This window comes from Nuphar pumila, chromosome 6, assembly GCF_984573655.1.
Source record: "Nuphar pumila chromosome 6, dmNupPumi1.hap1.1, whole genome shotgun sequence".
NCBI lineage: Eukaryota > Viridiplantae > Streptophyta > Magnoliopsida > Nymphaeales > Nymphaeaceae > Nuphar > Nuphar pumila.
In genome coordinates, this window is record NC_143254.1 from 37,492,797 (window position 1) to 37,507,438 (window position 14,642).

The window sequence follows — 14,642 nt, forward strand, 5'->3', positions numbered from 1 at the left end:
GTTTGAAGAACACTACTTCACAAGAGCACAAGCATAAGAGAGAGTTAAACCTCTTCCTCAAAATCATGTAGATTGAAGTCCCTTGATGGTACCTCACACTACACACTAGAGAAGGAGATTGAAAGCTCCACAAATGCTCCAAGAAAACTCGTGGAAGGGGAAGAGAGAGCAAGGGGAGAGAGATTTTCGAAAATGGGGAGAGAATGACTTCTCTTCACCTTTTTGACCCATATTTATAGAGTTAGCCTAGGGTTTGAGGTAAATGTGTGGCCAAGATTACAAGTGTGAGATGGGGGGTTGAGATGAGGTTAAACCCTCCTTTCAAAAATGCCATTTTCCAAGTCAAAAACCACTTTTACATATTTCACAAAAATGAAAAATTGTTTCATGTTTTGAAAAAGGCGTTATCCACTTTGGGATGATCCTTGGGATCTTCTACCTAGGACCCTTGGAATTTGCATGAGAGGAAGATCATCTCATGCATTTCTCAATGCTACTCCCCTCCCCATGTGCACGAAAGGCATAGGGGAGGACTCCACATGGGAGGTCGACCCCCACCTTGGGTGTTTTCCAAGGTCTCCTTGGAGTAACCAACTAGGTTTGGTTGGTCTAGTTCCAAACCACCCCCCAAAGCCTTAATTAATGTTTTATTTATTTTTTTCTTCAGTTGCTTTATTATATTTTTTTTGAAACTCCTACACCACTTCACATTGGATCCCCAATTGGATCCAATCCAATTGGGTCCAATCCAACCTAGTAAAGTTTAAAATAATTGAGACATAAAATTTTCATGTATATATATTTTTCGTTTGATTAAATTGCATATGGTATCGTATCGAGTTTGGTCATAGTTATGATACATATCGTATTGTACAATGTGGTAGGGTACTTACAACATTGGTAAGTCCACTTAATATCTTGTATTTCTGGTGCTTACATCCCTGACTAGGTCTTATCAGAAAAATGAAGAATCTTCTTTATGGTTAACATAATGTATACTTGAAAACAAAGCATGCTTTTCAAAAGACTGTGCTTAAACTGTCAACTGCAGCATCTATACGGCTTCAACAAGTCAGATCTGGGTCATATCAGGGTCTCCACATATGATATATGGGTTGAGGTCTGGATTTAAATTAGTATATGTTCTTGACTGAATCTGAATCCAAAAACGTACATGGTCAAACTCAAATCCAGTTCTGGATAATGGTTGGGTTAAAACACAGCTTTAAAATGACCCATTAACAGCCCTATGTGTTTTCAGTGCCACATGATGGATTGTAACTCAAGAGAGCAGATTCAATAAAATTCTGGGTGACATTAGCAATGTCACCCAGCGTTCACAACCACAATCCCTGCCCCTTTCTCCTGTAGCTCAGTACAAGCGGGACCCACAGAGGGGTGGGGTTTGTGGTTGTGAACGTTGGGTGACATTGCTAATGTCACCCCGTGTTTTATTCAATCCGCTCTCATAACTCAAGCCATATAGTGCGTTTCATCTTTTTGCTCCTGTAGTTCCCTTTTGGACGAGAAGGGCCTGTGTCAATATTCTCTTCTAAAAACAGATTACTTTTCTGAGAAGGGCCTGCATCAAGATTCTCTTGTAAAACCAGATTTTTTCCCTTTTCCTGAAGCTTGGACTGTAAAAAGACTACATTTGACTGTATTCTGCATTTTCTTCTCTTTTTTCAGGTGGTTATAGTTAGTAAGTACACTTTCACATTTCATTTTTTATTATTATTTTCTTTTAGAAGTTTTCTTTGTTTATTAATTACTATTTTATGATGTAACTATTCAATGACTAGAGATAAAGTGAGTCAAAAGAAAGGCGTCTAAAATACTAAGAGCTGACATACAAGAGGATATGCCACAAGCACTTATAGTATTCACTCTAATTATAAGGACTGTACTCTGAAAGCTGGCTTTATCCATATCATATCATGCAGTCTTATTCTAGTGGTATAGGGTATGGTTTCTCCAACTATTGTGAATATTTTTTCCATCATGACGCCTTTGTGACTTTTATGAGCAAGCCAGTCAAATTCATTTACCATCTTTCACTTAGGGCTTCAGTATAAAAAGTGCTTTTATTTGAAAAGATCATTGCTTTATTGGTTTAAACTTGAATAGAAGGCCTGCTGCTTGCCAGTTTAACATTGTTGTTACCTTGTTCAGGTGGTGGGTAAGCAGCTATCATTAAATTTACGGATGTCAATTTGCATTCTTTCATCACTCGGCCTTGTTTAAAAGCACATATATTTTATATTTTTTTTGATGTCATAATCAGGCCACCTGATAGAATTGATCATATATACTACTGATATCGATTGATGGAATACCTTTCCTTTTCAGAGAGGTTGAATCTCAAAGCAGCCTGTGAGTATAATTATCTGAACCAGAGTGATTGCTTGACAATTGATGATGTTGATGATGCTAGGCGGTTTCATACGCTGCTAGTAAGTTTATGATTCATCTTAAACTTACTTGGACATAGTATCATCAAACAATGGATTTCTTCCTTGCATTCATTTGTGTTGACTCAACCTTTTTATGTGACCAGGATGCTTTAAATGTAGTCCAAATATCCAAAGATGACCAAGAGAATGCATTTGCAATGCTAGCTGCAGTGCTGTGGCTTGGGAACATATCATTTTCAGTGATTGATAATGAAAATCATGTGGAGGTTGTGGATGATGAAGGTAAATTCTATGTAAAGTTGATTTGCCTCATATTTTTGTAATTATCATAGTGCTTGATAATTCTTGTGGTCCTTCTATTAAAATTTTAAAACTTTTCTTCTGATATAGTTTACTCTTAAAAACAAAACTTTTATTTTGTCCTGTTCCCACAAGATCTGTTTCAACTTTCAACTTAACTGTTTATCATAGTGCTTGATAATTCTTATGGTTCTGTATTTAAATATTGGTAGTCTATGTAAAAATTTACTTTGTTCCTTTTCTCTCATGCACACCCAACACAAGCACACGTACATGCACACACACATGGAGATGACTTGGATATCCTGCTAAATCTTCCTAACTAATCAAAGATTCTGTGGAGTTGACAGCTGCCCAAAAAGCAAAAAAAATGCTAAGCCATCTACCTTTCTTGCACAAGACCTGGAAGAGTTGAGTTGACCAAATGCCAAAACCAGGCATAGTCAAACACAACAGTCAATATATTTGATTAGGCCATTAACTGCTTTATTGACCAATCCAAATTATGCAAAGACTTGCCAAAGTGTATGAGAGGGTTGAGCTGGTAGTTGGACTCATTCAATGTCTCTAATGGTTCATCCAAAGGTTCACCATAGCTGATTTTTGATCTAGTCCATCAATATATTAGTCAAGTCCACCATTTTCCTTTCAGAATTTTGAAATACCAGATGAAGGCCTAGATACCAATGTGTGTATAAAAAATGCATTTGAATGAATAATTGTGAGAATGTTGGTAGAACCACGGTTACCAAATAGTGAAATGGATACGGGATGCAGCATGAAGCAAAAGCAGGGAAGCAAGTGTTAAAAAGTAGTATGAAGCAGGAAGTGGGATTCATTTTGGAAGTGTGTGAGAAGAAAAAAAAGAAACGAGGGGAAAACAAGTGGAAAGTGAAGGAGAAGCGAGGAGGAAGCAAAAAAAAAAAGCATGAAAAACACAAAAACCAAGGGGGAAACAAGGGGGAAGCTAGTGGGAAGCAAAGCAAAATGAAAAAGATGTGAGTTTTCCCCATGCTTCCTCCTTTTGGGGGAAGCGTGGTGCTTCCTGCATTGAAAGTGTGCATAGAACACTTCAGTAAACAACTATGTGCATGCACACACGTTTTTTGCATGTGTTGGGCGGGCGCGGGGGGGGGGGGTGGGAGTTGGTGGGATGTTGGACTTTTATTGAAAGTAAACTTAATGGTTCAGTCTTCATCAGCTACCAGATGTGAACTTCAGAAAAAGTCACTGAAATATGTTCACTTAACATATTGCTCGACATTGGAGGCATTAATTTATGTATTGAAAACATGATGCAGACAGCTTATGATGAGCAGTGAGTAGATACCTTAGTAGATAGATCTGCTGTAATTGGCAATTCTGCTATCTTAAGTTGGCCTTTCTTTTGTTTCATTTTTTATTGCCTCAGGTGTATCAAATGCTGCAAAATTGTTAGGGTGCAAGGTTGAGGACCTCATGTTAGCACTGTCGACTCGTAAAATACGAGCTGGCAATGATAATATAGTGCAAAAGCTAACAATGTCACAGGTTAGAAAAATATGAATTTATGATCTCCTTTCTCTTTTTTGCCTGCTCTCTTCTTTTTCCTTTTATCTAAACTAAATACATGAACTCTTATCACACTTTCCTTGTTTTTGTGTTTCTACTTTCTGAATGAAGGCCACCGACACTAGGGATGCATTGGCAAAATCAATCTATGCTAGCTTATTTGAATGGCTGGTAGAACAAATTAATAAGTCACTTGAAGTGGGTAAACGGCGTACTGGGAGATCGATAAGTATATTAGATATCTACGGCTTCGAGTCATTTCATGTATGTGGTTTTCTATTATGGTTTCGAGATAATTCTAAGTTCAAAATACATGAGATTTTGTTTTAACAATTTTAATTGATATCCAGAAAAATAGCTTTGAACAATTTTGTATAAATTATGCAAATGAAAGGCTGCAGCAGCACTTCAATCGTCATCTATTCAAGCTTGAACAGGAGGTGAGTTTTCATGTTCAAGTCTTTCATATTTACTTCACCAAAGTTCATGACATTCAGGCTTAGGAGGTTTTATTTGTCTCTCAATGTTGACATGGCACAATGGTTATTAATCTAATGAGGTTTAGCCATAATAACTACAATCCTGACTGTATTGCACATATGCCATGCAAATGATGAAGTAATGTAAATTGGGCATCTTCATCTAATAAGTATGCAACTAGTTAGATTATAAAAACATACAGTGCTAAGGTTACAAATTATAACTAGATTTGTACTTTGGGATGATGGCTGTGATTACTGCATGTTAGTAGACTCAAAACCCGATGTTCAAGTGTACAACTAGAAGTTGCCAGGTATCAGTAGAAAAGGTTTAAAAGCCTAGAGATTTAATATTAATCATAATGAGGAAATTTTCAGTAAAAAACTTGATGAGTGATACCATATGAAATGTACAAGATGCCCAGTTTATTGGGCTATTTTTGCAACATGTTCACCTTTAGAGAAACATGGGAATCTGGCTTTCTGGAAAACTCTAGTCATGTCAATAATTTCTTTTGCATGACCAAGGCTCCTGTAAGGCTATATCACAAGGATGCGGCAAAAAGTATGGGGATACAGCATTTTCGTGGAATTCTTGTTAAGAATTGTGTCAAGAAGACAGAAAGAATTGTGCATATTGAATGGGACAGTGGCTACTAAAAGGCATTCAACCTATCAAAGTACTTACTTTGATATCTATAGTTTTCTACAACAAATAAGCCTGTTACTAGGATTTGTTTGTCTGTTGTAACACACTTATTCTATTTTGCTACCTATTTTTGGGATAAAAGATTTTTTCCATTTAATCTGTTGCGTTTTCTGCCTTACTAGAATAGCAAATTTGACCTACCAGAAAATTTTGTTACAGGAATATGCCCAGGATGGAATTGATTGGACAAAAGTTGATTTTGAGGACAACCAAGAGTGCTTGAGTCTCTTTGAGAAGGTATTCTTTCTCTTTATTTCTTTCTTCTTTTCTTGTTTTCTGCTCCTTTCATGTTTGGAGCTACTATTTAGTCGATCTGCTTGTTAGGCCAATGAGACATGTTTTTGGCTCAGCAATAGTTACCAGGATGTGAAATGGATATGGGATGCAATGCATGAATCTGAAGAGGGGAAGTGACTGTTAAATGGTATGAACCGTGAAGCAGGATTCGTTTTGGAAGCAAAGCGAAAAAGGAAACATGAAGAAACAAGTTGGAAGTGAGGGGCGAGCATGGGGGAAGTGAAAAAAAACAAATAATAGCATGAAAAACACAAAAAAATACGGAGACGAGGGAGAAGTGAGTGAGAAGCGAAGGGGAAACAAGTGGGAAACAAAAAGGATGCCAGAGGGAAGTGATTTGGGAAACACACTTCCCTCAAATGGGAAGTGAGTCTCCCCCATGCGTCCCGCTTTGGAAAAGGGTGCTTCCCCCCTAGGAAGTCACTTCCGTCAACTATAGCTCATACACTTTGTTCTTCTATTTATTAGCTATCTTTTTTTGTGAAAAAGTTCAACTGCAGAGATGGTAGTATTTTCTGAAAGTTTAGCTTTTCCTGCATTGATTGCCATACAAAATTTATATATTCTTTTTCTAAAGTTTATAAAAACATCTCCTGCACTGGTGCTTCTTTGATCAAGGGTCTTATTAGTTGATTTTTTAAAACTTAAAGTATTTCACCTGGTAGCCACTTTCATTTTCTTCTACCATATGCTATGCATTTAGGCATTGTGTTGAATCGGTTAATGACATCGTGATGGTTCATATTATTGGTCACCTTTGTTTAGATGTCGTTAGATTGATTTTTTTCACTGTTTAGCTCATATTCACCCTTTCTATTTTTTGCAGAAACCACTGGGTCTATTATCTTTGTTGGATGAAGAGTCAACTTTTCCCAATGGCACTGATTTGACCTTTGCAGCTAAACTTAAACAACACTTAAATCATAACTCTTGCTTCAAAGAAGAAAGAGGTCCAGCTTTTAGTGTGTGTCATTCTACTGGAAAGGTGGGTTGTTGTAGATTTTTTTTCTCTCTTACCTCTTTGAGTTTTTGATATTGGTTTAATATGACAAATGTTAACCCTTGAGAATCCAACCAGGTTTTGTATGATACAACTGGATTCTTGGAGAAGAACAGGGACTTGCTTCATTCTGATCCTATCCAACTTCTCTCATCTTGCAACTGCTACCTGCCACAGTTGTTTGCTTCTAACATTGTTAATAATTCTGAGAAGTCTGTAAGTCCTTTTTGGCGGCAAAATGGTGTGGGCACCCAAAAGCAAAGTGTGGGGACAAAGTTCAAGGTATGATTTTTTAACATGATTTGTCTTACCAGAGAGCAAATTTGAGTCAAGAGATTGTGAGATTTGTTAATCTGAAAGCTGGTTGTGGTAAAATAAGCACCACTGAACTTTCTAGAGACATATGATTTTGTTTAGAACAGTAGCAAATTCAATCTCTATGTGACTGCTTCATATGCATCTGAGTTTTTTTGGCTTATTTCATTTTAAACTGTTGATATTGTTTTCCAAGAGCAGATCAGGTGATCTGCCAAATCACTTTAAGGAAAGTGATTTGGCATCATCACCGTCCACAAATTGCATAACGACCGTGGGATCCTTGTGGGATGAAGCAATGGACGATGATGATGTCAAATCACTTAAAGTGATTTGACGGATCACCTGATCTGCTCTCTTGTTTTCCTTGTTAAATTGCTTAGTTGCTGTCAATCATTTGGGATATTGGTAGTTTTACAATCTGGATAAAAGTGTATATTTACATGCATAAGGATATATATGTATATATGTTATTTATTTATATTGGGTAAGATTTGGTCATGGCGACTTGACCTCCGAATGAGTTGAAAACTTGAAACAAATATCCACGGGTCGTGTTGACCCAATCAGACCTCATTGATGTATTAAGAATGGTCCAAATGCTAGAGATCTGCTGTTGGATCATGCTTTTTGATGAAAAATCACAGTTTTATGAGCCAAGAAAATATTGCTCTTTGTAGGATGTTGATTTTTGGAGGCTCATAAATTCATGCCTACATGCCGTAATCAAACGATCCAAGAACCAATTCCCAAATTTTCAAGCCTTACAAATTTTTGCTTATGCATCGTAATCAGATGATCCAAGTGCTGGTCTTTATAAAACCAAACATGTAGATTGCATCTTTATGGAGAAAAAATAAATAAAAAACCCATGAAAATGTCAGTTCACACTTTGGATCTCATATTCTAGAGACCCTACACACACGCGCGCATATATATATATATATATATATATAGGGATGTGAGTAACAGTGGATGGCGTTTTCGTCCGCTGTTACTCGGACTCGCATACACTGCTGATTGCGTGTGCATTAACATAAAAAAACCCTCTTTAGCGGTGGTCGCAACCGCCGGTAAAGGTTTTTTTTTCCACCCAGCTATTTTGCGGCGGTTGAAGACCCGCCACTAAAGAGCGTTTTTGGATACAAGAGGTGCGCTGTAGCGCATCCAACATTTACTGCTTAAGAGCTGTATATATATATATCATTGTCACAAATATCGGCGATATTTTCAAAATATCGCAATATTATTGCTGTAAATTCAGCAAATGATAATATAAGTTAAATATCACGATATTTTGAAAATATCACCAATTTGATAATATCACAATATTATCAATTAGTTTTACTGTTTTTATTTATTTTTTACATTTTAAATATGTTTTTCTTCTTTATTTTACATTTTTTACTTATTTCTTTTATCATTTATATATTTTTTGTTTAAACATGATATTTTCTTATTTTTTATATTTTGTAAGCCCTGAGATTTATCACCAAACCTATAATATCACAAGAAATAGCCTTGTTGAGATATAGCCGATACCGATATTTATGACTATAGTATGTATATGAATACATATAGTATACACATATATATTTTGTATTTAATATATATATATATATGTTTATTTATTTTATAAAATGTAGTTAGGATTTATTTTTGTATTTTTTGTTTTTTCCATGGGCAGTTTGGTCTTTTTGTCCAACTAGCCGTAGGGGCCTCCCAACGGCTTGTAGGTCTCTCTCTTCTCTCTCTTTCATGTATATATATGGGACTTGTGGTCCCTATTCCCTTATGCATATTTTATGCATTTTATGAAAATAAAATAATTATTTTATATTTTGTGTGTGCCTTTGTACCTCGTGAGAGCATGGTTGTGTTGTGTTCTTGCCAATGTTGTGAAAAGAGTTGTTGAGGCATAGCGAGGCCCTCCACAAAAAACAGAGGTGAGGCGTAAAGCATAAGCCTCAATTTTGTTTTGAAAACTTAAAAAAACTATAAAAAATATCTAAAAATAGAAATAAATAAAAAAATGCTTTATTGATGAAGCAACAAGCAATAAGAAATAGAAAATCTAAAATAAATACTAAAAAAAACGAGATTAACATGTAAAAGTAACTGAGAAACTGATTGTAAAGCGTAAGCCTCAATTTTTTTGAAAACTAAATAAAAACTATAAAAATATCTAAAATTATAAATAAATAAAAAATGCTTTATTGATGAAGCAACAAGTAATAAGAAATAGAAAATCTAAAATAGAATACAAAAAAATCTAAAATAAATACTAAAAAATATGAGAGATTAACATGAAACCGATTATATAACTTAGAAAAAAAAACTAAGGATTAAACTATAAAAATATCTAAAAATACAAATAAATAAAAAATGCATTATTGAGGAAGCTACACACGCAATAAGAAATAGAAAATCTATAATAAATACTAAAAAAATGTTTTTTATGAAGCACGCCTTAGGCCAGCGCCTTGAGGCGCAGAGGGCCTCGCCTCAAGGCGAGGCATGCTTTTAACAACACTGGTTCTTGCCCTAGTAGAATTTGCTTTTTGATTCTTGGAGATCTCAATACAACTGCATCCACCATTATGCTGCTCCCTATATATATATATATATATATATATATATATATATATAGAGAGAGAGAGAGAGAGAGAGAGAGAGAGAGAGAGAGAGGTATGTTCAACACCCTTCTCAATGAAAAAGCGGGCAGCTGCTTTTACGCTGCTGATCACGCACGCAATCAGCAGGCACACAAAAAAATTCATGCTTGGAACCCTTTAGCAATGGTTGTGAGTGGCCACTAAAGGGTCTAAAAACAGATGCGTGGTGAGCGGCCGTGCACCCATTTTTGTTCATTGTTTCGCAGAGTTCGAACTTATGCCCTTCTCTATTTATTTATATTTATATTTATTTATATTTATATTTATTTATTTATTTATTAGTGAGTGTATGTGTGTGTGCACGTGCTCGTGTCTTTGTGTGCATGGGTGTTAACATTTAAGGCACTAGTTATGGTCGTTATTTCCATTTACCATATGAGCATATACAATGTGCAGAACTGATGAGTGAATAATACTACTGTTCAACTTTGGTCTCTAGCTGGTCCTTTGTTGATCACACAGTGAGTCCGTGATTATGCATCATTACATGAAAAATCATGTAAATATCTGCCAGTAGGTTGGCACAAGTTGTCCATACCATGCATAGCTACAAATATTTCCTTATTTTTGAAGTCACTTTGTTTGGATTCGATGATCACATTTTGCTAACGTACTGTTTGGTTAGATGTTATTGCTTCCACGTTTACTTTTCTTGTTACTGACAACAATGAATCATCAATCAGCAATATTCTTCTTTATGCCATCATAACAGCTTGCATTGCTATGTTGAATCCTTAAATAATCTCTTGAATGCTGGTTTAATGATAATGGAAGCATTTATGAGATGAATACATTGATACCATGTATGACCATAATCACAGATATCAGTGATGTTTTCAAAATATCGCGATATTATCGCTGTATTTTCAGCGAACGATATTATAGGTAAAATATCACGATATTTTGTAAATATTGTCAAATTGATATCTCAATATTCTCGTGATAATATCACAATGTTATCAATTATTGTTACTGTTTTTATTTATTTTCTACATCTTAAATGTGTTTTTTTCTTTATTTTGCATTTTTACTTATTTTTTTATTATATATGTATTTTATTATCTGAACATGATATTTTCTTACTTACTTTTTTGTTATATATATATATATGTATATATATTTTAAGCACCAAGATTTTTTCCGAAATTTATCACCAAACTTATAATATTGCGAGAAATAACCTCACCGAGATATAGCCGGTACCAATATTTGTGACTGTGTATGACTTATCATGTCTTCTCACTTAGAGAAAATTCATATTTGTGACTGTTACCTGTGAAAAACTTAAGTAGATATACCTTTTACAAGCTCTGAAAGCGAAAGTAGATAATTTCTTGAAGTCTTTGTCACATGGGTGCGGGTGCAGGTGCAGCGATGCGGCACTTTAAAAAAACTTTGGGTGCGGGGGTACGGGAAGGTATATATATAAAATTATATATATTATCTAGGAATTTCTAAGAAAATGCAGGAAATTAGAAAGAAGTGCAAAAAATAATTGAAATAATAAGAAATTCAATAAAACTGAAAATAATATCATATCTAACTCTCATCTTGATTCTACCCCTCATCTTTATATAGATGAAAGATTACAATCATGATGATTCAAATTTTTGATAAACACCCAAATAAAAATAGCATCCTAATTCTATGAAACTACTAAATGTAAATATGGATTTGTTACATGGATCTGATATCTATTAAATAAAACCTAAAACAATCCAAAATGTAAAATGGATCCAAAATGATCCACTAATCTAACCCAAATACCAAAAGACTAATAACACCAAATGGATGCAAATGGACCTAATAGACTCATATTGCGACCTGCTTGTGCTCTGCATCACTATTGGTGCACACTGTGAGTCTTGAATATTGGTTCCAGATCCAGAAAGACTCAGGTCGTTCGAAATGATTCATAATACAGTTGTAATTTTTTTTATGATGATGAAACCTCACTGAGACCAAGGTCACTTAGTGGGCCGGCCTCCCTGCAAGGTAAAACTCCAGGTTGAGGACACGACAGTCTTACGTGCCCCGAACATGATAAAGAACCGGCATCACCCATAAGCCAATGGGATTCGATCCTAAGCCTTCAGCTTGATACATGACCATGCTGACCACATGGGTAACCACCACGATGATATTGCAATTGTGTTTACCGGTACTCACTTTTGGCACAATTCATTGTTTTGGCCAAGACTAGAGAAATATGTTAGACCTGGTCTAGGGTAGATTTCAGATTTAGCATTGCATACCTTACATTTGAGTTTTTCTTTCTTTTTTTCAACTACACCAAAAATTGAAGACATGGTGGAACTGGTCTCAGCCGGCTGAACCTATGGTCGCTGTCTTAGTGGCGTAAAACTTTGAGAGCATTCTGCTCAACCCGGTGGCAGTTCGTAGGCATCGCCGGCGTTAGGGTCGGGAGACAGGTCGCAGACTCGCAGCGTTGGGGTCAGGAGACAGAGGAGAGGGCAAAAATGTTTTGCCCTAATCCTCAGCCTATTTCATCGGGCTTTTTTTTTTAAAGTCCAAAATCTGGACATATATGACCCTGGGTGTGTTGACTGCACCCAGGGTCGGGTTGACCGCACTGGGTGCCATACCTGCATGCGCACCCGTGTCGCGTCGACGCGGGTGCGGCACCTGGTTGGCCGAATCCCTGTGACATAGCTTGAAGTTGTTGAGTGGGATGTGACTTATGTTTAAGATGTTGACTGGGAGAAATAGCTTGTTTTTATTTTTCTTGCTTAAATTTGCAGTTTGATACTGCTGAGGTGATTGTCTTATTAGACAAGTTGACGATTATTTCAATGGCTTGCAGGGCCAACTTTTTAAATTGATGCAACGTCTTGAGAACACCACACCACACTTCATTCGCTGCATAAAGCCAAATAGCCTCCAGCTTCCAGGTTTATATGAGAAGGATCTTGTCTTGCAACAACTAAGATGTTGTGGAGTCTTGGAGGTTGTGCGGATTTCAAGGTCTGGATATCCAACCAGAATGACACATCAATATTTTGCAAGGAGGTAAAATGTTCACATCTTTGAAAAAATTCTTCGATAGAAGTTTTAATGTGACTATCATGACTTTAATGTTTCTTACTTTTCTGCTGCAAAAATACATTTAGGTATGGCTTTCTTCTTTTGGACCATGTCGCATCTCAGGACCCACTCAGTGTTTCAGTTGCACTTCTTCAACAGTTCAATATTCTGCCTGATATGTATCAAGTTGGCTATACGAAGTTGTTTTTCCGAACAGGCCAGGTAACTTTTGTTAGCTGCATTTTCTCATAGGTTGTTTCTTGATTCACGGCTGCTTTAAGAAATCTTGTTATATATAGATGATTCTTATTGAATCATTTTTTATTCTATGCGTTGGATGAGATGGTGGTTGCTTCCTTTCTTTCTTTTGTTGGTAGAATAGTTTTTAAGTTTTTTCTTGTGGAAATTAAGTGATACAGTGTCTGACAATGACCCAAACATGCACACAAACACACAAACACACACATATGCACACATATGAGAGAGGTAATCTTATACCCTTCATATTAAAATTAGCAACTTGCATTAGTTGAAATTATCAAAACTTTTTTTTGAAACATCTAGTTACATTACTTTAGGGGTAGATTATGTCTTTTATTTTGCAGGCAAACAGAAAAACTTGTCAAAATTAGCAAAGGCTGCTTTAGTCATTTTAGCTTAAAAAATGAGAGTGGCCTTTATTTTTAAAATTACACTGCTTTGTGGGTTTTTTGGTCATTTCAATTATTTCAGTGCTGCTAATGTCAATATGAAGGCTTGAGGTTATATAGACCCATATATGAATAAATATTTTGTATTAATGAAGGTACAAAACTTATTGAGGTGTAAATCATAAACGCAAGCTGTATCAACTCAATGTGACCGTATAGATGTGTTCAACATGTTTTGTTTGCTAAGAATTGGACCTTAGGTTGTGTTTTTCCAATATAAAAACATGATTTTTTGAGCCATCAAATTTTGGTACATTGTGGGCCATTGATTTTTTGAACCCTTACTAAACAAACCACATAGATCATGTTGTAGTTTTTGATCTTAAAAAGTTTGAAAAAATAGAAAATGTGTTATTTACTTACCTTTAGAGATACATGTAAACATGTATGTGTGTATGTAAGCATGCATGCATGCATAACTAACTAACTAAATAAAGTGTGTGTGTGTGTGTCCACACTTGTTGGCCTGATTATTTATTTGTTTGAGAACATCCAGATTGGTGCTTTGGAGGATACAAGAAACCGTGCTTTGCTAGGCATTGTTGGCATACAGAAGTGCTTTCGAGGTTTCCAAGTTCGTCGCCGTTTCCAGGAACTGAGGAGTGCAATAATTTCTTTGCAGTCATGTAAGTTATGTTATAATGCTAAGCATAGTAGGGAGTTGGGGAATCGAAAAGAGAAAACCCTCCAATTCCTGGAATTGGTAAATACCTGTCTTCTCGAGCAGTTATTTGCCAGGAAACACCATAACTACCTCCTTAATTCCACAAAAGCCTCCTTAACACCTTTCTCCCACCTAAGCAAAGACTTATATATTTCAAAATTTGACACTCTTGGCAACTATTAATCTACATAGTTTTGTGACACTTATTAATTAATATGCATATGCATACCTTCAATGTGCATTTGATATTAAGGTGGATATGATATCCTTCAATGTGCTTACTATTTTGATAACAATTTTTTGGATTGGTTTGTGCAGACACAAGGGGTGAAAGAGCAAGAAAGGTGTTCTGTACTCTAATAAAATGGCAGAGGGCAGCTATCACTATACAGAAACAGTTCAGACTACTTGTTGCTAGGAGGAAATACAAAGATACGATTAAAGCTGTAATGCTTGTACAATCTGGTAAAATCATGTTTATTG

General features: G+C 35.8%; 1 protein-coding gene across 1 annotated transcript in view; it reads left to right on the plus strand.

Annotated features, from left to right (window-relative positions):
* The window catches only part of LOC149834658 (myosin-1-like), a 54,481-nt gene that overhangs the window by 22,444 nt on the left and 17,395 nt on the right, over positions 1-14,642 (plus strand). Inside the window, exons 9-20 of the mRNA XM_090011519.1 lie at positions 2,350-2,453; positions 2,558-2,696; positions 4,126-4,244; positions 4,377-4,529; positions 4,616-4,705; positions 5,613-5,690; positions 6,577-6,735; positions 6,829-7,032; positions 12,565-12,770; positions 12,872-13,007; positions 13,992-14,121; positions 14,478-14,624. Of these exons, the coding sequence (XP_089867645.1) occupies positions 2,350-2,453; positions 2,558-2,696; positions 4,126-4,244; positions 4,377-4,529; positions 4,616-4,705; positions 5,613-5,690; positions 6,577-6,735; positions 6,829-7,032; positions 12,565-12,770; positions 12,872-13,007; positions 13,992-14,121; positions 14,478-14,624 (1,665 nt within the window). The remainder of the gene's footprint in view (positions 1-2,349; positions 2,454-2,557; positions 2,697-4,125; positions 4,245-4,376; positions 4,530-4,615; positions 4,706-5,612; positions 5,691-6,576; positions 6,736-6,828; positions 7,033-12,564; positions 12,771-12,871; positions 13,008-13,991; positions 14,122-14,477; positions 14,625-14,642) is intronic.